This window comes from Gymnogyps californianus, chromosome Z (genome assembly GCF_018139145.2).
Source record: "Gymnogyps californianus isolate 813 chromosome Z, ASM1813914v2, whole genome shotgun sequence".
NCBI lineage: Eukaryota > Metazoa > Chordata > Aves > Accipitriformes > Cathartidae > Gymnogyps > Gymnogyps californianus.
In genome coordinates, this window is record NC_059500.1 from 3,867,227 (window position 1) to 3,893,674 (window position 26,448).

The 26,448-nt window shown below is 35.7% G+C and overlaps 1 protein-coding gene across 5 annotated transcripts in view; it reads left to right on the forward strand.

Moving 5' to 3' along the window:
- The window catches only part of MEF2C (myocyte enhancer factor 2C), a 127,749-nt gene that overhangs the window by 21,757 nt on the left and 79,544 nt on the right, over nucleotides 1-26,448 (forward strand). For all 5 annotated transcript variants that reach the window (XM_050912473.1, XM_050912475.1, XM_050912474.1 and 2 more), the window contains exon 2: nucleotides 25,395-25,592. In XM_050912473.1, the coding sequence (XP_050768430.1) occupies nucleotides 25,539-25,592 (54 nt within the window). In that variant the 5' untranslated portion in view covers nucleotides 25,395-25,538. The remainder of the gene's footprint in view (nucleotides 1-25,394; nucleotides 25,593-26,448) is intronic.

A 26,448-nucleotide genomic window follows, 5' to 3' on the forward strand; every position in this document is an offset into this window, starting at 1 on the left:
GGATTTGCTTTTGCATCTCTAATGTACTCGTTGATTTCAGATTCTCATTGGCTTGCTTCACTCATTGGGATGCAGTAACAAAGTCTGTGATTTCATTCATATTAACTGTTACGTATGTACTTAATTTTAGGTACATGAACAGTTCTGCAGCCTTCAGTGAACTACTCAAGTGTTTCAAATTAGGCATATACATTCATGCTTGTGGGTTTGGGGCTACAAGCCATAGTACTGCAAAGACTTACACATTTGTTCAAGTTTACTATTTTTGGATGTTGTACCAATGTCACAATTATTCTTGTCAAGTAAAATGCCACCCCATTAAGCCTTCACTTGACTGGTTGGCGTGATGGTGTGCTTTTAAATTTTTTTAAATCCTTTGAATTTTAAAGTATTCCATGGATGCAAGTTACTTAAATAGTCTGATGAAAATGATCAGAATTCAGAACGTTTTCAAGACTCTATGTATTATTACAAAGATAGTCTTAAGAAAAAACAAAAAAAGGTTGTTGGGGTTTTTTTTCTTCAATCAAATTTTACAGATTAGTTATTTCCGGAAAAAAGAAGGAAATAGAGGAAGTTGACACGCATACCTGAAGCTAACTTCACTATATTTAGATCTTTCTAAATTTAACTTCACTGCAAACTCCTTGTTCTGCTAGGTCAGCTAAATAGATGATTTTTTAACATGTTTTTTTGTCTTGTTGTTTTTAGTAGTCTTCTGATGGATTACAGTCAGTGAGAATACGAAGGAATGTTTTAGCCCAAATAATTCTTGAAACAATCCAAAAGTATTGCATATTATTAAGCTGGGAATTAACAAATCCTCATTACTGGATAGTCTTCAGGGTAACTTAATCATTAGGCCTTGAACCACAATCCCAGCAGATTGTGGTGTTTTTAATAGCACTGGTTCCTATGAGCAAATTTTATTGTGGCATCGTGGAATACCATGCATTCTTTTGCTTTATGATTTATTCTCCCTAGATACAAAACTGTAAAAGAGATGTGTTAATCTATTTTTATTCAAAGTACAGAAATAGCTCTGTTACAGTTCAGGGACTGAATAACCAATATGAACATACTACTCGTTCTTAGTCATGCTATACCTGATGCTTACAGTAAGAATATTGATCAATTACAGGTACAGATATGCAGCACATTTTACAGATCATTGCTAAATAATACGTTCTTCTGTTTCAGACTGTTTTCCCAAAACACTGTTGTAAATCAAAAGCATAAAAAGCATACATTAAATAATAGACAATGTGCTTCAATGCTGGTTGCATCTACGTACTAGAAAAATACTCACAGTGAGCTGACTCAAAATTGTTCTTAAAGAATGACAATTTTATATGATTTTTCCCTCTTGATTGGATACTTAGGACACTGTTCTTCAGGGGTTTATGCTCTACATATGTCTGAATTTATACAACTAAAAAAGAAGTGTGTCAGAATGGAACATTTATCTCTAAATTGAGGGAAACAGTTATTCACTTACCTGTTTCTCAGCATGCAATTAGAAACTGGCTGTTATGCAGTGCGGAAAGGAGAATCAAGGCAGCTTAGCTTGCTTGTCTGGCACTTACCAGTCCACAGCTGATAACCGAGGCTGACCCTGACCTTGGCAGCATTGCACAAGTAATCTGTGTGTGAGGATGGACTGTTCTTGAACAATTTCTCTAATATATTAGACACAAAAAAGCTTTCCCTTTAACAAAGGAATGCATGTTTTCTTTTTCCTTCTTATCTTGAACAAATGTATTTAAACAAGCTGCTGCCCAGGACCTTCAATTCTGTTTCTCGTTTGATCTCAGTCCTTTTTGTAGTACCCTGGGACTTGATGGAGTGCACAGGTGAAGGTTACTTCTGGAGTCTTTTTCTATCGTTAATTTTGACAAGTTCAGATGGTGTTGTTTAGTGACCTAAAGCTGGAATATTACATTGGAATGAACAAGGAGGCAATGGGGACATATTTTTAATCTATTGACATAAGAAGAATTAAAATGATGAACTTTTCCCCATTATCAAAGGAGATGCACTACTGCAAACAGACAAGGTAGAAGTAAAAGGAGTGATGCCATGGGCATTACCATGAGTTCAGATACTAAGATGGAGGACGCTAGATAGGTCAGATGACTGAACGAATCAGAGCTCTTCTGTTTCTTAAATTTCTGTGTGTTTGGTTCTAACAGAAGCTTCATCTCTTCAGGATATTGCATATAACATTCATTTAAACTGCAGTTTTCCTTAAAATATATGTGAAAGTTGGAACATCATTACACATTTTCAAAGTGTTTTCCTTTTCTCTTCCATTTTATGTAACTAATGCATTTTTCTTTTATGGACGGCAAAAGGGAAGTAAGATACATGTGCACGGGTGCAAAAAGTCAGAACAGAGACTTTAGGCTATAATACAATCAAGAGAACCTGCTTCATAATCTCAGATCGAATCATTGATAAACAGCAAGAGATTAAAAATGAACTGAAGTTATAGAATGTATTTTCTGAAGGGCTGTGCTACAGCAAATCTTTAAAAATCATTTTAGATTTACTGAAGACAGCAAGGGCAAAATGTTACGCTACAGTATTACCAGCTTTTCAGTTACAGGGAATACACAGTCATTCCTAAAATGCAAACTAGGAATTTTTTCATTATTGTCTAGCTGGCAGAAGAGAAGAAGTATGTAGAACTAAATTACTTATCGTTACTGATCATTATTCCGTGAACAGGGAAGAATTAAAAGCAGTCACAGCACACCGCAACAGGTGCACAGCATTGCTGAGATGAGCCACCATTTCCACGCAATGCACATACTTACTCTTCACACTTCTTGGTTTCATAATGTGCATGACATGTAATCCTACTACGCAGATGCAAACCCCACAGCCACGACAGTGGCCTGTTTTCTGCAGTAAAACGTAAAAAGTCATGCAGTTAGTCAAAAACAATGTGACAGTTTATGTTCATTCTGTAGTTCACAAAGGATTCAAGTTTATAATGCTTATAAAAAAATCAGTCTCACAATAGATATTGATTAAAATATATGTAATTACTTGCTAATGATCTTAATGTACTGAGTGTATTGTATTTTTCACAAGGTGCTTTTCTTTCAGTGAGACTAGGCCCAAATTATACCCTGTTTACACATAATTTTAGATCTTACTGTATTCCACAATGATTTTTACCCTGTCGAGTGGTAAGCTCCATGCATTTCAGTTGAAATATGGCCAAAATTTTGGGGGAAAACCCCGTAAAAATATAAGTAAATATATCACTATATTCTTCCATGCAGGTTTAACAGCAAACTGGAATCTAAAATGTTCTTCTTAAATTTAATGATAAATGATTTTATATGAGTCAATCTTGCTGTCTGTACCTTGGAAAATAAGATTAATTTGTTTAATTATAGGCTATAATTTCAGGCTTAAGAAGTATCTTATTGCTGGTAGCAAACATTAAACAATCTACTTCAAGTCAGTGTTGGTATTTGGCAAAAGTGGACTGAGACTCAGCCTTGAAAACAGGATTTGCCCTTGGAACTGTTGCAAACAGAATGCTAAGAAATTCAAGCCTGTGCTGCAGCACCACCTTTATCTTAACTACTTTTTTTTTTTTAAAATGCATGTGAAAGACAGTTGAATTCGATCAGCCAGAGAAAAGCGACACACTAAAATACAGTCTGCTTTAAAATGTGAAGGTTTTTCTTTTTTTAATATGGTTCAATAGAAACTAAATTGGTGCATGTGCTACAATTTTCCTCAGATCAACGTCTGCACCCATTGAAAGTTACTATTTCTGACTGATGTGTCTGTCCCAGAACTGCTGAGTTACAATTCTAACCTATGGCATTTTTGAGGTCCTTCTACCCTTTTAGTCCAATTCCAGGCAGAATTTGAACACATCCAAAGCTGGTGGTGTCATCTGTTTTTGTGGCAGACATTTAAACACAAAGTAAGTGTCTGACATCTTGTCAAATTTGTTCAGAGGTGTTTGATACGTTGCAGATACTGCCTTCTAAAACCTGACTTTAGGCTAAAGTATTGCCTATCCAGAATTTAAGGAAGTGTTCAGAGTTGCTGATGGCTATCATTCTGCCTTATCTAAACTTAGTTTCTGATGTTTTCTGTCCATTCCTGTGTCAGTGTGTTCCCTCATGTAGGTTGCTTTAGTGTGATACATAATAAGAAAGAACAAATAATTCTTCTGTGGGTTTGGGGTTTTTTGTTTATGTTAGTATTCAAATCAACAAGGCTAAAAGCCATTATTCCATGCATTATTCCAGGAGAGCAGGCAAGCAAGTTTAATACCCACAGAAGTGTGCCTAACTTCAGTAAGAAGCTATGCAAGTGTAGAAGAAAATTCTTTCTGTCATTTTCAAATGACAGAATTTGTAGGCAATTAAGTTTTCAGAAATAGGAATTTCTCAACCTATTTAATCAAATGGACAATACCTAAATCACCTCATCCCCCATCACTGGCAAGAGAATAAAATCTCTACACCAAAAATAGCTATACTGTATGTGACAGAATAGTGTTAGGAAAGACTATCTATTAGTATCAATAATAAAAGTGCCTCCAATTCTATCATATTATAGCACATTATAGTATATCTGTCTCCTGGTAGTTAGCAACATTTCTGTGGATCACTGATTTCTGATTTATCACAATGTGAAAATTTCTGTTCTAAGAAGTTCTTCTGGGAAGAGTTGATAATAGAGATAGTTTCTTACTTAGCAGACATTTTTGGTCTCTTTATCTTGAAATAGTATAGAGAATTTGGATTTCACTTATAAAACTTAAAAAATGGGTAGTAAAAAATAATTTATATACAATATATAAAACTCCATGTTTGACTGGGGTAAACTGTAAACATATTTGAGGAGAAAGAGTCTTGTTCCTCTCTTCCTATATAATTTTTTTTGTGTGGAGAACTTTCTGTTCTGTCTTTTGCATGATGCCAAGTCAGCAGTGTAGAGTGGACTTTCACGTCCTCTGTGTGTGCTTCATGTTAATGCATTCTTATATTATTAAGAATCTGTTTTTGTGGAGACTGTAACTCCCTGTTTCTGCGCAGTAGATCTGGTATTCTGGCCAACAGTTGTATTTCTTGGTCAATTTCAGTGATCCAATTTACTAGTCACACAATCAAGCCTCCTGCCTTTCTGCCACTGGAAGTTGGCCATTCTAACCATTTTCTACCAAATACCGAGATTTGACATCTCCAGGTTAATATGAAATTGGGGCATTGGTTTGTTAAGAAATAAGCGGTATGTTTGCCATGAAATATAATCACTGCGATAACCCTACTAAAAATTAGATAAAAAAACAAGCTACTGCACAAAAAGTCTGTCAAATTTCCCGCAGATTTGGTTGAAAATACCACCACTAATACAATTGTTCTTAAGATACTTGTTTTCTGTGACAACTGTAAAACAGTTAGAAATGGGTTATTGAAAACAGTGAGTACTAAAACCAGTTTCCAAAAAGGAAAAGTTGACCTTATTTAAAAATAATAAGAATAATTTTTTTTAAAAATTATGTGAAGAAGGTTCTCCACACCCCAGGGACTCGGTCACTATTTACACTTTGGCCTGTTTAAGACTGAGTTATGTCCACCAGTTTCATCTGTATCACTCTGTATGCAAACTAATGCAGGGGAAAATATAGGCTATTACAACTTTGACAGGAATGTGTGTTTCTGCTGTTGTGATGAGAGGGGCTGCCCTGAGTGATATGAAGCTGTTCTTTCTCTGATCTATTAGTTGTGTCCACGTAAACTGTATGATTGTTAAGAAAAGATTATCAATTAGGTTAGGTTTATTCAGACAACACTCAAGAATTAAGTTTTATCATTCCTTTAGGTTTAGTCCATTGTTTTCTTTCATGGCATAGTTGTAGTCATCCATAAGATGGTATTTCCAAAAACTGCATTTGCAGTCAATTATATCTGAGAACAGGAAATGTAGATATTAATTTCATTGGGGGTTTTGGGATGCAAAATGTTCATGTCTTCATTAATCTTCATTAATTTGAAAGGAGGTTCTTAGAAATATTTTTCTTTCTGTGTTACTTTTCTGGAAAAGCTGGTAAGAGAGACAGACTTTCCTCGCTTCAGACATGATGAAATTCCTATTAATAAAAAAGCTTTCTAATTGTATAGTATGAAGTAGGCCTCTATACAACCCACTGAAGGCAAAATATAAGCAAGGAACATGATTAGTTCACCTGACTCTGAAAGCAGAGGCACGGTGAAATGCTAACACTTCTAACAAGACAAAACATCACCAAGTCCATCTAAACCAAAAAGCAAAGAATGCCTTCTTCAACTGCATTAGAATTTATATGGGCAGAATAATGATCCAAGATGGAATTTGGCCAGGACATTAGACATAATTCATTCTGTAAAGACTGTCATGAAATCTTTAATGTTCTCCATGATCAGGATCTTGGTTTTGCAATTAATTTGTAACACGCTCTTTTCTGTTAGCATAGTGCCTTCAAAACGCCATTGGTTGAAACCTCTCTAACTTCATGTATTACCTGTACATGTTTGGAGGTCTTTTGTTAACTACAGTTAAATATGTAAAAGAGTTCAGTAATATCCTGATGTTCCAGTTATGACTGAAGGCCCATTATTTTACCTGTTATTTTTTGCACCGTAGAAGCTTACAGGAAGAGGCTGTCCCTGTCCTAAAGAATGGTCAGTACATAATTCTGACCCAGCTTGACCCTGATTAGCTTGTGAGAATCAACAGGATCACAGCACATGCTAGTTTGACTGCAGCGACTCAGGGAAGTGTCTCTTTCGTTAATCAGGGTGACCATATGCCATACAGGTTAAGAGTAGTTGACACCTCTTTAATTGAGGGTGACAAGTCTTTAAAAAGATGAACATCTAATCTCACCCTCTTATATGGCAGAAGAGCATGGCGCTGACTTACGCACTGAGGAAACTGGCAAATATTACTATTCTATATGCATATCTATCTTGATATGGAATATGCTTTGTCTGTGGCAGGTGCAAAGCCTGCTTAATTTTGAAGGAACCCTTAGAGTCTGCTCCAGATAGTGTCAGACTCTCTACTCTTGCTGCTTTTCTGCTTTTTGTCAGACAAGCCAGGTTGAGCAGGGTGGCCTGTGGTCCTAAAACCCTGTACTTGAAATCCTTCTAACACCTGCCTACCATGGGCGTGACGCTGAATGTCAGCGTCAGCATATTTTTTGACTGGTGAAGGGAAAAGTGAGGCCCTGGTTTAACTGAAATAGCAAAAGAATGCAGGATGTCATGTTTCCATGGGGTTTTTTTATCAGAAAAGGTATTGTACTGTAAGACTGACAACCACCAGTCTGTACACACCTGACTCCATACCACAGACAATTTCTTGCATGTGTCTTGTCAGTGGTTATTTCTACAGAACCATGCAGCAGTGGGGTTTCCAGAAACAAGCTCATGTAGATTTGCTACAGGCTCTGTTTATCCCTGCAAGAGGTTTCAGCAGGAGCTACAGACTTAGTAACGCATGGCTCTCATCTGAAGAAACTGCTCTGGGAACTGGAACAAATTATCTGGGAATCTAACATCAAAGGATCAACAGACAACAAAATAAATATAAAAATAAAGATTTTGGCCTAAAAAACAGCCCCAAAACCACACTAAACTTAAAACCCAGCAAGAGAGTTGCTTCCATCTACTGGAGCCAAGAAAAAAATGACAGCTGAGCAGCAAGCTCCTCTAACATGGGCTATAAATCAGTTCATTCTTGTCTCAGGCTGCTGGTGTTGAAAAGTAAATCGATGAGCTGGTATGGGAAAACGTTGGATGATTAAAATTGCTTGAAAGTATCCCTTTAAGTTTTCAGTAACTTAGAAATATTAACAGCGAAACCTGTAGCTGTTGTTGTTAAAGTTCGTAATTTGTACTTGAACATATTCAATGTATTCTATAGTTGTTTCATGCAAAATTGCAAAATGGAGCCTTTGATTCCTCAGTGGTCATCTCTAGGTAACACACAGGACTAACACCTTTGAATTAACATGGCTGGTACATAGTCTTTATTATTATTATTATCACTATTATTAATAATAATTATTATTTACTTTGAAAGTTTTATGCTTCATTTTTATGATGCTTTGTTACTGTATAGCATTGCTGTAGCCTATGAGGATTTAGAGCCTTCTACATCGTGGTAACTCATCTCTCCTCTCCAGAACCACCCAGTGGACTCACCAGAGAGACTGAGAAGCATCAGCATGTTTTTCCTTTATTTAAACAGGATAATGCCATAGAGGTGTGTGGGTAAGACCATATAGAGTCTGCAGCCTTGATACAAGAGTGGTCTTGGACATTTAACACAATATCCTCAACTTTTTTTCCGAAGTATCAGTGCTACTATTGTTAAAGTAAATAGAAGATTTGCCACTAGCTTCCATATGCACAGAAGCGATCAGAAAGTGGGATGCTGTTTTCAGGAACTCTGTTTCCAAGCTCTATGATCAGTTTTTTAAAATAATTGTAAAAAAACGTTTAACATCTTGAATTAGGTTATGACATGCCGTCAACATTTCCGTTTAGTAGAAGCCATTACTGACTCAGATGGTTTTTACTTTTGCAGCAGAACATGGATAGATAGGAGGATGAACATTTTTAAAGTATTTCATCATGCATAATTTGTTGAATCTGAAGTAAAAAAAAAATGCTGGAGATTTCTTGCCTAGAGATATTGTAATAAGTAAACAGCAGATCAATTTGATAACTATGCTTGGAAAACATGTTGCTTAATAGTGATGGATTGATACTTACTTGTCATTTATGCATGATCTAATTGTAAAATTATCTGATTTTACCTATGAAGAGAGGAAATTTAGGTTTACAGAATAGGAAATCACTCCGACACAATATTTCCTTATGATGAAGAACTTGCTTTTAATTATTCTGCTGTTACTGTTAGCAGCAGTTTTTTAAAGCAGATTTATTATCAGGAATAAATACTAAATTTGAAGCTGGCTTATCCAAAACATGTAGTTTTATTCTAAAAAAAAAGTTTGAGAAAAAAAATACAGTTCTCATCTGACTCTTGTTTATTGTATCGTTTGTTAAGTACTACTTGTTTTGCACCTTGAATTTTATTATTCCCATCTCAAACTGTCTCTAGGGCCGAAAGTGTATTTTCTTTAATAGACATAACAATGTAGTTGATATGGAGTGGATTTTGTCCAGTCTTTTTGTCTATTCATTGCAAAATGGAAATTAATCTCTTTAGCTTGAGGCTGCATAGTTTACTGTCATTAGTTGGGGACAGTCAAAGACATGTGAAGTTTCAATAGTAGAGAAGCCTTGGGATTTTCAGCTATTTCTGAGATCTTAATCAAAAATGTTACTGATTGCTTGGGAATCAATGAACACACTCCTGAGGAAAAAAAAGACAGCATAACCTTAACATTATTCACAGTGTTTTGTTAAAAGGGACGGTGATTCATAATGATTATTTTTTTATCTTAATATAACGTAGTGAAGAATGTTAAAGAACATTAGGAATTTTTGCTCCATGTAAATGGATCAGAAATGTTCAGTGCTTTTGATCTTTTTGAGACAGTCTTACACACCTGAGTAGCTTTAAACACTTAAGTTTTCCTTTTCACCTCTCGGCATATTAAGTTTTAGCATATTCAAAAGCCTGTGCCCATTCAGGGCTTTTGAAACCATAGCTTTAAAGTCGACCGACACTTCAGTACCAATATAATAAGTGCTGTTTTAAGATAATTAACTTTGTGCTGATGACACAAACTACAGCTTCTAGCATTAATGGGAACAGCATTTCTGAATCATTGGAAGACTTTAAAGGGGAGAAAAGACCCTTAAAAATCATCACATTCCACTTCCGGAGAATGCTATCTCCATTACATTATTCTCTATTAGCATTGATTAAAATTTATCCCTGCTTTTATCCATCAACATAAGACTATATTTGACTGCATAGGAGTTAAAGCACTTTTAAAAACACATTGACTAATGTCCAGTCAGACTACTGAGTTTCAAAACTTTGTTTTTCTTGGGTCTCTTTCAAACAGAAAAGAGGAAGCACTTCCTTTTACAACACGATGTCAAGACAAGGACACACACGCTCACATATGCACACACATACAAACAAGGTACTATTCAAATCGCTTCAGAGTTTACTGACTGACACGTAGGATCCTAAATGACAGCAGGAAGAAAAATGCATAATGCTTATAAAAAATAGCTTAATTATGCAGTGTTTCAGTAATTAAAATATTGCTGTTTAAAATACAAGGAATAAAGATTATTGTTCAGAATAGGCATCACAGTCAGGGTTCTTTGTTAATAAAGCAACAGGCTTCATTTTCCGTGCATATATATGTGAAAACTATTTTTAATCAATGTATTTATTTAAAGGATGGTTGCAGGCTACATTCAGATCTCGTTTTCACCAATGTAAATGTGAAATAATGGAACTGGCTGTGGTGCAGCTTTACTCACGGCTGTGCATTTGAATAGCAAGGATCACAGCGCTGGCCCTGGGGCTATAGTGCACAGTTTTACAGTACTGTATTTTTTGTAGCAATAAGGACATGCTGTGTTTTCAGAGGAATGTCTTGACAACAAAGTGCATCAATGAAGGCCACCTCACTCACAATGAAGGTCTGTCTTTTAAAATAGCACGAAAACAAAATAACGGTTGTGTTTTGGCAAGGGTCTTAACTATTTACAGCACAACAGCCAGAACAGTAAATAGTGCTTTAATACCCGGATCTCCCTAAGCTGTAACTCCAAACCTGGAGGAAATACTATGATTAGGGGCTTTTTTTTCTGTAGTTTTTTAAAATATAGTATCCATTATCGATGTAAACATCCAGAAACCCAGACTGATACTTCTTTTTAAAATGCAGGATTTTGATTTGGGACAGCTGCATTGGATCTTTAATCATATATTATCTTTATGGGAGCCTTTTTCTAACATATGTTAATTGGCTGTTTTCTGTGACAAATTATGAGCTCTTACTTTGATGAGGTTCAATTGCAATCATGTTGGAGTTGAGTATGTAGAGTTTCCAGCCCCCTCTGGCTCCTTAAACCACTACAAACATCTGCACGTCACTGCAGTGCTGAGTAATGGCAGGATTTGGGTTGATCTGATTTCTGTACAGATTTTTTTCCACAGGATATTTTCAGCTCTTTGCACTAAATCTGTTACAAGGCTTGCTGTTTTTAGCAGAAGAATGATCTAAAATTAACATCTTGTATGGGATTATTAGAATACAATGAGAAATAAATTGCAGCGCTGTATACTGAAATCTGTTTTAATCTTCAGAAATTTCAATGCACTATTAGAAATTCTCTGTCAATTGTTATTGCATGTTACAGTTCAAATTTACCGGAGTCATATAGCATTTCTGGGGGTAAAACTGTTGCCTGCCTTTTGAAGTCAATATTTTTTTAATTCTTAAATGTAACATTTGCAAGTTCTTTAAAAAGAAATTTATTTTTCTTTTTGAGAAGTCGTTGGCATCACTTTAATTTTTTAAATTTTTACGAAGAAAAGTATGTTTCACAGCTGGACAGGAAATGTGCCTAATTATGTTTTACATAAACTTGCACATCTTCCTGCTAGTAAAGAAAATGTTGCACTGCAATTTAGTGTCTTTCTATCTTTTTTGTGTTTAAGGAATATCGTGCTTACATTTGTTCAGTAGGTAAATTAAAGAAATATAGAAAACATTCATCACAATGGATGTAGGATTGCTTTGAGCTTTTTTTACTTGTTACTCTCATGATAATAATTGTGCACATAATCTTATTTTGTACAGCAATTCATTAGAAATATTGAGATAGAAAATGTGTGCTGTATTTTAATGTATTTTTACTCAAAGCTGTACTTAGGGTGAATGTGCAGAAATAGGAAATCTTATATATTTTAATACAGAGAGAGCAGTCTGGTCATAAAAAGGATGGAGCATCATCTTCTCAAAAACTGTGTCAAACAATATCAATTACATTGCAATTAATTTAGCAGAACACCACACAGCTCAGCTTTGACCTAAACCAAATGGCAGTAGATAAATCTGTCCCATTTGTTCTTCAGAGAAAAGATGGGGGTTAAATTTCCAGGCAGGTGTTAGAGTTTAGAATAAGAAGAGCCAGATGTGTATGGAAGCTACTTCGGTCTCATGAGGCTGGTTTTAATTCAGCTGTTTCCCTGGAGTACCACACAATCAATGAGTTCCAAATCCTGGGGCTACCTGCCTTTACGTGAAATCATGGGAACATTTCTTCACAGCATACTACTGAACATGTGTGGAAAAATTAGAGCAGGAACTAAAGGTAAAAAAAGGTTAACCTCAGAAGTTACACGACTGTCACATTTCTTTGAATTTCTGAAATGAAGAGATGATAACCAAGTGGAAATGCTTAAAGAAGGGATGTATTACTATAAGGAGAATTGTAAGCAGTGCAAAACTTGTACCATGGATATTTTAATATATTTCTCTAATCACTGCTCGTTGTAGGCACTGTTTTAAAAGTAAGCATATGTAGGTCATGTGCAGCACAGTGAAAGGCATTAAAGCTAGGTGAATTGAATCAGGGAGGGGTTTCAAAAGGATGATTTTGAGTGTGTTGTCCCTACTTCAGTATGTCTGTAAAAGTAAATTGATGCATTGTATCTTGAATTAGTCTACACAATGGCATTCAGTTCCACTTGATAAGATGAGCTTAATTGGCTTTAAGAAAATAAAGCAAGGTAAAGGAAGATGTACAAGTGAAAGAGAGGGCTTGGCACTTTATTGGATTTTGAGGCCTGTGAGCCATGTGTCTTAATTGGGGCCAGTTGGGATCATTTAATAATTGCTGTCAGAAGATCAAATTTAATTCTCTTTATAAAAAGACCACAGTGGGATAGAGTTAAACAAATTGTCATCTGAGGTTTCAAATGAACGAAGCTTTAATTAGGTTGATTAGGATGCTGTAAGAGAGAGAGGGTAAGAAACAGGAAATTGATGAATCTGCTGTGTACCATGTTGGACCTTATATGACAGTACTGTCAAATATCTTTATTTCAAGAAGATATACATTAGCATAAAGGGCTATAGTGCTAGAACAACATGTGTATATAAATGCTTTAGATATACAAGATAATTATAACATTCTGAAATCAGTGATTTTAAACTCAGATATTAATATTTTTAAGATCATAATCTTGCCCTTAACATTACTTTCATACATTTTTAAATCTGCTAAATGATCTTCTCTATTTGTTTACATACTCACTGGCTATGCCAGATGAGAATTATAGCATATTTACTGAAAGCCCTCAGAATTTCTCTATTGTGTAATAAATATTCACTGTACTTAGTTCTCAGAACACTTGCATGAACAAATCCCCAGGTTTCTTATCCTCAGGTTTCCAACAGAGAAACTGAGTAAAACGTGAAGGTGGCATAAAATATTTTTGACAGAAAAGGGAGCAGATCTCAGCCGTGTTTGCATCCCAACCTTAGATTCAATTCTTTATACTATGCTGCCTGCTACTTTTGCCGCAGCTGTTTCTAAGAATATTTTCTGTCAGAAATCACCTTGCATATCAATAGAGCTCAAAAAGTGCCATTTCTGAGAAAACATAATGTACATTCAAGGCCACAAAAAGATTTAGCTAATGTATCTTTGTATTGATTATGTTTTGTTTTTTCAGCATGCTTCTAGGACAATAATAAAATGAGCAATGCTGGCAATGATCTGTTTAGAAAAAAAAATGCTCATTCAAAATAGAACGGAGACTATCAAGCAAATTGCACTGTATTTCCCTCTGCAAATTAGGCACATTTTATATGTCTGTTTTCTTCTGATATTTGTCAAGGATGTTGACTTTTTGCATTGGCTACTGCCATATGCAATGTGTTTTGTATGTGTAAGAAATAAATAAGTCCAGCTGCATGTGCTAATGGAGTGGTTACAGCTGAGGTTCAGTAGGCAGGGTATGATGCTCACTTGTGGCTTTTGTAGTTGTAGACAGTGGTAGGTGTACCTCTGTGGTAAACACCTTCCATTTCAGTATAAAATTTGCTTTTACAGGTCTTGAGGTGAGAGCTGTTAGACTCCGATTCTGTGAAAAATTAGAAGAACAAATCCTCATGTGGAAAGTGTGAATTAGTTACCTAATACCATTTTCAAAAACTGAATGTGAACTATGATGTGGTTGAACAGCAAGCTAAATTAGATGGGGCTATTTATGTCTTTGTAACTGATTCAAGATGGATCTTTAGTATCTAAAGTGCAGCTCTTTTAGCTCTTTATCATATCAAAGCATAACTCCTCAGTGTGTTTTACATCTTACATTTCTCCGTTCTCTCTCTTTTTCTCTTTTCATGTGAATATTGTTAACAGAAATATATTTATGGCTTGCCCCTTTGTCCACCACCAAGAACAAATAAAATCTGTAGATTATCCCACTAAGCTAGAAGAACAGAAAATTCCTTCCTCAACAGACAACACAAGTCTGTTGTTTCACCTTGCCCGTTCCTTCTCCCACGAGGCATCTTTTTCTATTTTCTCCCTCATAGCAAATTGCCTGTTATCTTTCCTTTCTTATAGCCTTGTCTGTTTATGCATTTTTTCTAGTTCCAAACCAGTGGGAATCCAGTTTGGATCTTCCAGCGTAGAGAGATGCCTCTTGTCAAGATACAGCCAGGAGGTAGAAAGCAAGTAGCTTCAGCAAATGAGTGATGGTCTGCTAGCACTAGCAGATACAGCCATGTACTTTATTTTTTGGTAGTCAGAACCTTCCATTTTTCTAACAGATGCCTCATCCTGAACATGCAAAATTCCAGACATGAGGCACCAGACAATATATGTGCAAGGTTTATTTCCTATCATGTGGCTTTTAAGAGGTATCAGATCTTTGTAATCACAATATAAGTGCTTCTTTGCTACACTGCCACTGTACTTCTCTTTTTTTCCTTTTTTTAGAACAGATGTATTCTGAGTTCATGTGTTTCTACTTAAATAGTGTGTATTTTGTATATTTAAAAGCAGCAACCTGAGCTTTGCCATTAGAAAAAGACATATATTTCACAGACAGAGGCAGTTCCTCACCCCTGTTCAGTGAAATGCAGGTGTTTCCATTTTTTTTATTAGCCTTATTATGTACCTGACATACATTTCATCTCCTTTTGTCCTTGGGAAAAAAAATGTCTGAGTGGGATTGGAAGCATTAATGTAGACTTTTCAGCTGTCATGGTCATTGGGAAGATTGATATATTTCCCTTGGTTTTGGGGTTTTTTTTCTGTTCCTCCTCCTCATTTTAAGCCTGCAGCTGTCTCTGGGCAAGCAGTTGAGTTCAGGGAGTGTCATAGTTTTTATACTCATATTTATCATGCTAGCATTTACACAGAATGAATGAACAGTTAGCGGCTCAGCAGCTCTCCACCATGTTGTGCAGTCTACTTTACATTTCAGAAGAACTATATTTAATTCTTGATATTTCTGGGAAAGTCAGAAATTAAAGGGAAAAGGGTGTGTTTCTAGAACTGGGTATACAAAAGAGAAAAGCAGAACATCTTTATATCTAATCATTCCTCTCTAAGAAATTAATTGCCAGATGAGGGATGTACTGATCTGAGGTTGCTTTAGAAAACTAATAAAAGTACTTAAATATGAAAGTTATGTGTTTAGGTCTATGTTGTAGGAAAACCACTTTTCTATTTCTGTGGTAGTATAGTTGTAGCTGAGATGGTCTAAAACCAATGAGAGATGGTTTCTAGGCAGAGGTAATATATCTCATTAGACCAGCTTCTATAGCTGGAAAAAAAGGATGAGTTTGGGGTACACTGAGGATCCAAAGAAGGGCTTGTACACCATAAAGGCAATTTATATTTTCCAACTCGGTTAATCTACATTAGATACTAACTCTGCTTACAAAGCTTGTCTAACTTCTTTTTCAGTGCTAGTGATGGATCTGTTCTCGTGTTTGCATTAGTATAAAGGAGTAGCTACATAGGAATCAGTGGCATTGTCTGGATTTAAAATCATATCTGCCTGAGAGTCCATCTTTGACAAGTCAGTGATTGCTTTGGGTGACTGGTTGCATCATACAAGATATATTGGTGATAAATAAATACATAAATACATAAATGTCTAAGGCATTAGTCAATCCATACAGAATGAAATTTTTCAAGCCTGAGTAGGATAACAGCAAACTACTAGCTATTTCACTTGAGAGACTGGCACATACAGCTTCCATGGATCTCCCAAGATTTGGTCAGATTCTGAGGAATTTCTGTGGCTCAGGGACACCTGCCTGAAGTCTTTCACGTTTGATTGTGTCAGTTCTCTGCTACGAAGCTGAACCATGTTAGAGGATATGCTTAAGAGATATTGCCCCCTTTTGGCTTGAGTAGCTAGTCAAGTTCAGGGTATTACAGGTTGTTTCCGTTAGGGCAGGGAAACTGACAAGTGACTCAAATATTTTCTTGATACTGTTTGTTTACAAAGATTTCTTATATCTCTAAATGTAGCAAGACTCAAGAATTAATGTCCATTATCAAGTATTAATGTTTGAGTTCCCTTTCCCATCAGCAGTAACTCCAAAGCCATTCCTCTGTGTCAGTTTTACTTCAGGGCTCTACCCCCTGTATTTTCTATAACTGAGCTCTCTCCCTATGTCTCTCAATTTTCAGCTTCTCATCATGGTCACAAATCACAAACCTCCATAAAATAATACCTAACAAAGTTCTTTCCTGTCTTTTATTCAAGTACCTAGGTCTATAAGATCACAGAAGTTATGCTTACCAGCAGTAATCCTACCTCTTCTACCTTCTTTCATCTTCCAGCCGTTACTCAAATTACTCTCAAAATGGCAACACCATGAGCAACACTGCCCTGTCAGAAAAAATCTTGTACCACCTTAACATACTTACTCAGTTTTCCGATCAAGATATTTCCCATCACTAACCCCAAACAGTTTTACTTTCATTCAAGCTTTACCTTGACAATTTTTGTCACTCACTTTGGTCGTGTTGGAAAGGATTCCTTTTATTAAGCCCTTCACAATATTACTATAGAACCTGTTGTCTGGCAGAGGCACATATTTTCTTTTAATGAGGAACTTATTCACATCTCAGTTTTTCTTCTCTTAATTTCCACACTTACGTTCCCAGTTTTAAGGTACTTTCATCCTCAGTTTTGTCCCTATTCTACCTCCTTAGATGATCCTTCCTAATTTTCAGCTTACTCTTTGAACCAAATACAGTGCTCACTCATTTATTTGTTCAGTACTTTAAAGAGACTTTGGGTTCTTATTATGTTTTGTCTTGTTTATTCATGCCACAAAATCCCTGTTTCTAAAAGCTCTTTTCTCTAAAAGCTTCCTGAAAAGTTTCATTTGCAAATGTGTAAGTTATCCCTTTTCAAAATAAGATTATTAAGTTTCTACAATCCAAATCTTTGTTCCTCCTCACAGAGATGAAGTGGTGGTGCAACACAAACCTAGAATAGCAGAACTTGGCTTGTGTTGTTAAACGTAGATAGGCATGATTACAGTGCCCTTTGAGTGAGAAAAGGGAGGATCCTGGGTCAGAGTGTGTAAAGTTCCTCTGGAGATTGTTGGATGAAGATGAAGGAAACCAGGTCTGTGTAGATCTGAACAAGTCCACCTGTTTTACCCAAAATTTCGTTCTCTTCTCCATCTACTCTGTCTGTTGCTTCAAGACTGATCATTGACCATAGTTCAGACACTGCTGTCTCCAGCTCTCTTGTCTAAGTGCACGTACCAAGCTTCCTTGCATTTCTGCCATTCAGCAAATTATAAGCAAAAAGTAATCAAAAATCTCTTCTGGTAATAAAGAATCCTTTTGAGAATCAATCCTTACTTTCTTCAATAGAGGACATTCTAAAATTTTCTGCCACTGGTATTGGCATTGCCACGCACTTGTGCCCAGGTTCAGACTGTGATTTGATATTGCAGTACATAGCTTTTTCCAATAATACCTGGAATCGTCCCCTAATTCTTAAAAGCCGTTGTGGGGATTTATGTTCCTCACCACAGACTTCCTCACATACAAGCACTAGTAACAAATCTGTAAATCTAGATCTAACCACAGCCAGAGACTGCTTTCAGATGATGCAATGACTTAACTCTAGAGATCTTAGACTTTTCCTGTAATAAGCCAACACTCTCCAAAGTCCTTTGTATTTGTGTATAAGACTGCTCCCAAACTGTAAGCACTAGTATCTTACCCAGTATGAAAGATGTCTTTAAATACAGGTAGACCAACATCAGAGTAGTTCCAAGACACCTTTTCGACACACAAGGTGCTAAATCGTACTCTGTTGACCACTGAAATGCTTCCTCTTCTCCTCCAGCTCAGTAAATGACAGACTGAATTTGTAAAACACCTTTCCTGATATTTATTGCACATCTATTAACTATAATGCGATCCAATCAAATTATTAGCTCAAAACTATCAAGACTCCTAGCTGAAATTGCAGTGGTCCAATTTCCTTACTCCATTTTCAGACAGGTTCCCATTCCTAGTCACTGTCTCCATTTCAGACCAATTAGGTGATTCAGTTTTCAGTCCTTTATTTTTTCCCTTGTATTATTAGCTTGTCTGATTCAATAAACGGTTATGCTTGAGCCAGTCTCCCAAGCACTTCAAGGATCCTATTCCATATTTATCGGTCAGACTCCCATTATGTCTGTCTAGCTGCCAAAGGTACATCATGAACCTAATCATAAACCTGTAAACTTTTTGTTCAGACTATTTGCTTTCCATTTTGTTAAACTGGCTGATGGATAGACACTGTAATATCACCTGCTAGTCATTGTAGATATAAAATCAACTTTTCACAGGTATGTTTTTTAGTATACTAGCATTTCACTTAATTGCTTTCCTTGAAATATGCATTAGTGTCTGCATTCTTTGCTTTACAAATCAAATATTCTTCTTCATCTGTTCTTCAAAAATGTTGTAAATTAGCCAAGTCTTCCTTTCTTCATCAAGCGTAGCAGGCACATATCTCTTCTTACTGGGCTGCAGGCAATCAGTTTTCATCTAGATTGCCGGTGGTTGCTTCCTCTTTTGGTGCACCGCTGCAAGGAATGACCCACCATCTGTGGCAAATTCCACAATCACTTGGAAGGCGTTTGGCCTCCTATCATGGATCTTTATCAGCATGTCCAGGTTTGGTATAACATGTATGTACTATTCAGAAAACCCTCCTTCACTGTGCCTGAAGGACAACTCTCAGCACATCCTCTGGAAGGTAAGCTGAAGTCACTCCTTTCCTTTTCATGTAGGCATGGAACACCTTAAATTGATAGGTGGCTAGACTATCTACAGACTAGATATTCAGTGTCTGGATAACTCAGTCTTTTGAAAAGCAGGGTCTGTGGCATAATGAAGTAGGACTACTATTAGGAAGTACCATCTTCTCCACTGTTTTGGCAATGATGCTTAGTTTGCCCAAAAAAACTTTTCAGGGGAACTTTGCAAAACAGTAGCAAATGAAACTCTTCCACCCACGTTGCCTAAGTTCTTGCTCTGTGAGATAACTTGGTACTGTATTTGAGTTGTAAGCTACAGTGACCACAGTTGTCTGATTCCAGGGAGATGAAGTATTCTTACAACTAGTCTTCAGAAGTGTTTAACTCCAAATTCAAAAAGATTCACAATGCTAGATATTCTCATGCCTCTTCCTACTAGGCATACAAATAATGGTATTGGTTACAAGACAGTAAGTTGGCTGAAAGAGGAATTTTCTGCAATTCATTGCTACATTGTCAGTGTAATAGGAATATGTTCAAATATAAATGTGAAAAGCAAGTAAAGTATACCTCCTGAAGTTCAGGCTTAAAAATAAACACATTCTTCTATCCTTTACAAACAAACAAACAAATAAATAAATAAATGGAGCATCAGTTGGAATAGAGAATCTTGAAAATTCAGGAGATGCTTTCAAAATCAGTAGTAAAATTAGTGAAATATGAATTCAGATCGAATGATTCAAGTTTTCTCTAAAACTTTTAATTAACAGCTTACATATAGGGAATGATTTTTCAGTTTGCAAGTTTATGAAGAGTTTACTCCTTCCTTGATGCAGAACTTCATTGCCCTTGAATTGTTGTCTGTTATAAATTAAAGTCATGCCATAAATCAGGAATCGGGTTACATAAATGAAAAGATGAAGAAGCTTTGGTAGTTAAAGATTACAAATATTTTCTTTATGTACAGACTTCTTCAGTTTGATGTACTCTCTCTCTAGTAGTCTGTAGTATTTCATGTTGCATTATATCTATTATGGCTTAAATGTTTGTTTTATACTCACTGTAGCAAAATGCATGATCTCTTGAGAGTTAAATTTAGTAGATTAAAATGACCTCCCTTCCAATCTTTTCATGTGGCACCCTGCCCGTAAGATCAAAACACGTAAATGTAGGTTATGTTTAATTTCTAAATCAGAGTGTTGTGGACAGATGTTTGAAACCTTAAGATGACTCAGATTCATTTCTTGTATGGCGCTCTGCCTGGATAACCATACTGTAGATCATGCCATTTCTGCTTTACTGATGTATTGCCGTGATGATGACATATGTAATTTTATCATAACCTTTCTGTTAATGGCCCAAGCTGTGTCTTCTGTAATGACCATGCAACCAAACCACGTTGAATGTGAAGGACCACTTCTATCTTTAATGTCAGCTGATCTCAGTTGGATAATATGAGAGATGATCGTTACTTTCAGCCTTTTCTGTATTTCTTTCAACTTTAACCAGCTCAAGGTGACAGACCCAAAATGATCAGTGTCTTTATTTGATGCAGTATGCCCAGCTGTTTCTTCACTGTGTGGCTGTCTTTGTCTGTATATGGAACAGAGTCAGCTAGGGCTTTTACAGAAAAAGTTTGAGTGACCATTTTATTTGAATATGTGTTCCCCGCTGTGGATTTTCATGGTTATGTTGCATTTTTTGCAGCTAACTTTTCATCAGAAAAGTAGCTGATGTATTCTTACTCAGTACATTTAGATTTTTATTTAGAATCTGATTCAAAACTCTTGAGTAAACAGAAAGGCTTGCATAAAAAGATTTCATAGATCTTTGAAGTTACTTTTATTTATCAAGATAAGAATGGTAAGAGAATGGGGACGGCATTTTTTTGTTTGCCTCCTTACATCAGGATAGTAAAAAAAACTTGTTTTGGTTCTTTAGTTTTAATGTAATTAATTCACTCAGAATGCAAGCTGCTTAATGGAACAGGGGCATCTTTATGGCAAGTTTGTTTCTTTTGTAAAGCAACCATGAAAATGCTAAACCCTAGCACATTTTAACTTAGTTTTTCTCTGGCTGCCTTCTTGTTTATAAATTAAATATTTTGACTCTCCTGTTTTGATACTCCTTATTGCCCCTGGTGTGACTGTTCAAAGAACTCTCTGTCTGGGGTGTTGCAGCAGAGCAGATTCAGACAGTTCTGCTCGGAGAAGGAAGTGGAGAGTTTTGGTTCCCATTTTGCACTTCTGGAACAGTTTAGGGAAGGAAGCACCTTTACACCTTTTATTGTTCGTGGTTGCTGACATCATATCCTTCCCTGACCACTCTGTGCGTGTTTCCTGCCATTCTATCAAGATTCTTCTGTGTTGCAGAGAAGGGATGGTGGGTGTGCATGTGTGTGTGTGTATGTACGCGCGCGTGTATACGTCTGTGTGTGAATGTACGAAAGAGAGACAGGAGCGGTCAAGTAATCTGCTGCATTTGTCCATTAGCTCTTTTCCCTTCTCAAGGCTCAGATCAGTCTTCTGTCAGCTACCACTGCCTCTGCCAAATCATATAGTGAACAGAAGCCCGCCAAAAATGAAGTTCCTCTTTTTGTAAGCTGTCTGATTTTTTTTTTTTTTTATGTTTGGGTTTGCAAAAAGAAAAAATGCTGAAGACTGTAACACCATAGCATGTAACTATGTGTTTCTTTAAGTGCAATTAGTTTGCATGGCATTAAGTTGGAAGGTTTCTTTTATGTGGAGAGTTACTTCAACAGAGCTTCTGGAATTATTTTAAGTTCCTTTTTAGATTCTCTTGGATAATGAAAGCCTGCAGTACTATTTGAGTTTTGTAGTACCTTCAACTTTTCTAGCTAGTGTGCTTTATTAGTGTTAGGGAAATAAAATTTATCAGTTAACAGGAACTTTAAATACTTAATACTGTAATCCTTAATCCTGGAAGAACTTTCAAAAAGTATTGAGAATGCTGGTGAAGTCCTAAAGCAGCCATGGGGATTTGTTGGTCTCCAGAGTTCTTTACATTCTGTTTGACTCGGAAGTCACCAACCTTTGAAAGTTATAGCCCTTGAATCAGATGTCTTGATTTACTCATCTGAATCTACTTGATTAGGAATCAGTCCAGCTATCTGCTTTATATATGTACTAATGAAATGAATGGAACTGTAGGCAAACACATAGTAGGAATAGCACGTGAACCGGTATGTGTTGATATGTATGTATGTATGTGTAAAAGAGTAAGACAGATGTAGAGAATACCACAGCATTCCCAATTTGTTTCTAGTAGCAGTAAAAATAGCAGAAATTATTTTTTAAAAAGGAAATAAATTTGCTAGAAAAACTGAAAAGCTTTTATTTGAAATTCGACTAGTAAGCAAAAAGCAAATGGGAGAGAGATTTTTTTCATCTGTGCAAGAAAACTTAACCTGCTGCCTGTTGAAGCAAATTTATGTTTCTTTGCAAATTGTATGTTGGATACATATGACCTAACACATTCTGTCTTCTCCTTCAGGTTCTCTTAGGTTGTATGATGATATTTAACAACAAAATCATCCTTGCTCCCTTTCAACTTTATTTTCCTGCACATCTATTTTTCCACTTAAAATAAAACTAGTGTAATTAGTGGTTTACTACAGGTAATGAAGAACAAAATTCTGCTCATCAAGTGTTGCATGAATTACTTTAAGATAATTTTGTGTAGACCATAGGAATTTTAAGTGTTCTGACTTTAAACTGTCTATAAAAGCTGTTGTTGTTTGAAGGCTGGTCTTAAATGTGGAACTGATAAGTGTGTGGGAGGGATTCAACGTATTGCTCCTCCACTAAGATTTTTGTCCTTCCTGGTAGATTTTCTCAGTATTCAGTGATTTTGCTGAACTCGCTCAGCATCAGCATCTTGATCTGCAGAGCAGCTCTCATCCTTGCTACCCTGTCACCACTGCTCTAATCTGTCCACCCTGACCTTCCACCTTGCAGTGAATAAGAGCTTAGGCAGGCGTAGTGCTGTAAGCCGATAGTGCCACTGGCTTCAGCTGAATGAAAGGAAAGGAAGTTGTTCCATATGCATTTGCTGTGGATTAGCGTATTGGCTTACTGTTACAGAGAAAGCCTGTTAGACTCCTTTGGGTCCTGCATGTGCATGGGAAACACCATTCTAACTTGCTCTTTGTATCAGAGGTAAGACTATAGGAAAAACAGGAAAGAAACTCTGTCCGAGGAAATTTAAAACTGTTTCTAAAAATAGACTGGGGTTGTTTGTCAACACTGAATATCAGATAAGACTGTCTCCTAGCTTTGTTTGGGAAAAAAGTTTTATAAATACATTTAATCAACTTAATTTGTTTCAAACTTTTGGACTTCTATTTTTTGCTGTAAATACGATCAAGCACCTTTGTGTCTTTTCAAGCAGTGAGAAGTTGAACTGTTTTCAAAAAGGTGAAAAGCAGCAAAAAAATTTTGCAGCCTTTACACTTTATATTGGCAATATGAATTGTTCCATGTTCTGCATTATGGTAATGATTTAGGCATATATAAATATGCCTAGCAAATAATATAAAAAGGTATTCATGTACAGAAAGGTAGTAAGTATTATACTTGAAAATTTGTTGTGCCCAGCAGATTAATTATATCATAGTGGCTAGTTAGAAAACTCAGACTGCTTATTTGTTAACTTATTTTTTTCTTAGAGCAATAAGACACTTGAGCAGCTTAAAGTTTAACGCATGCAAAGAAAATCAAGAGAGAATTGAAGATCAGAATGAGTGAGGTCTAGCTTTTCTACCTCAGTAGCTTTGAATCAGAGCCAAATAATGGATTAAATGGCCAGGACATCGGCTTAGTGTTACGTAACATATTGTGAGAATTTATGAAGTTGGCTGCAAGACTACGAGCTTAAAATAAATAAGGAAACACCAGCCTCTGTTTTAAAATTACAAAATTTTTATTTCCAAGGCAGTATTTTTAATACACTGTAGATCTAACATAAAAACTTGTAAAAAATCATTTTAAATTAATCTTGTTCAGATTTTTTTTCTCTTCTGTATTTAAAACAACTCTGTGCTGTTCTGTTCAAAATACATAAATATAAAAAAATGGTAAAAAAAGTTAAAAAGGAAAAAAATGCATCTTTTACTTTAGTACTAGACTGAACATCATTTCTGTATTTTCTTCTATTTCTGTCAAGTCTTTTATGGCTAAAAATACTTTGCATATGATAGAAATTAATTTTATGATTTATGTCATTTTGTGAAATATGGAATGTGTACTGTGTTATGTATTTTTATATATTGCATCTAACTGTCCTTAGTTTTGCGATAGAACTGGTATTGTAAAGTTCAGGGAGATAGTATCAGTGCATTACTAAAACTGTGAAAATATTTTTCAAAACATTCTTGAATTATCATCTGTCCCTATTATTCTGTGCTATTTAGCTTGTCTTTTGGTGCAAGAATTTTTATAAAGAAAGATATACGTGTTTGCTAGTTATAAATTATTTGTCAGAACATTTTAGAATTTACATTGAAATGAAATGAGGAAAAATGCACTACTGTTTTCTTCAAGCATCTTGAGTAATACTTGCACTAACCTATATTCTTAAAGAATAAAGTTAAAAATTTTGGATTTATAGTAGCTGACATCTCTCATATATCAAGTAACACTTTAATAAAGGTCCATCCTATTTGCATAATGAGGGACATTATCACCTCTGCTGTCAAAACACAAGATTGTTTTCCCTTCAGAAATGAATTAGCTGGCCTGCTTAGCATACATAGGTACAGAAAGGTTCATTAACTCTCTGATTTAGGTAATTTTTCATATTATAGCAGTGAGTGATATTTAAAACTAGAGACACCTAATTCCATTAAAGTTTTGGCAATGTATATTTTAGTTCCTTTTCTTCATTTCTTGATATATTGGCAGGTTTGTTCATAAAAAGAAGCCTTTGAATTAAATTATTATTTCTCTATGCATTACTTACTCTATAGATGCAGTAAATTTTTATTATAATTTACTTGTACACTAAATTATAATGAGGTTGCTTGGTCAGCTCCATGTAATAACTTTCATCTAGTTATCAATTTTATAATAACATTTGATTTCCTTTCTGTATTTAGCAGGAACGGATGCAGGGGACTGTGAACTGAGTAGTGCAAGTGCTGAAGAAGGAGGTTTGTTTTGAGGAAACGGAAAAGAGGAAGAAAAGAGAAGGGAAAAATACATAATTTTAAGGAAGAAGGAGAGAAAAAAAAACGGGGACTATGGGGAGAAAAAAGATTCAGATTACAAGGATTATGGATGAACGTAACAGACAGGTGAGTTGCAAAAATACCATATTCGAACATCACATTATATTTCTAAGGTGACTTATTCTCATAAGTGATTAAAAAGTTGATAACTTTGTGTACATATACCTACATATATGTATACATATACACAATGTATGGAAGGCTATCAAAGAAAAAGTACTTTTGGAAACAACCAGAAACCTCACACACAGTTTTTTCAAGTTTAGTAACATGCATAGTTAGGAATTTATTACTTGAGGCCTTGCTTCTACAAAGACTGATGTGTATGCTCTACTTTGGGCCCCCTCTGCACTCACTTTGACTTCAGTGTGTAATATACATGGTTAAGCGCATCTGCAAGTTGTTACAGGATACAGGCTTTTAGTACTGTATTTTGTGAACTTTTATAATAGGAGTTTATTTGCAGGAGGACTTGCATTTAAATTCATAGATCCAAATTATTTATGTTTCTACATGTTTGCAGTGTTTTTATTTTTACCTCCTTCATATAAAAATGACACTACTTCATAAAAAATCTCATCTTATCCTGTCTGAATTTTAAAAATAATTTGAGTAGCCTAACACATTCTAAAACCCACATACGGTAATACTGGCATGTTGTAGTTATGAAACAAAGTCTCCGTTACTGATGCTATGGCTAAATAGGTCCAGCAGAACTGCTTAATTAATTATTACCACTGCTTTAGATAAAATGGCTGGGTAGCTGTCACATATTATCAACACTATCTCTGCTAGTTAAAATATGGTCATAAATTAGAGAAACTGCTTTCCTGTTTTCAGAAAAATAAAATTCAACAATTGGCATCTTAAAATAAAATCAGGGAAAAGCTGCTACTGTTTACAGTTGATGTAAACGGATGAA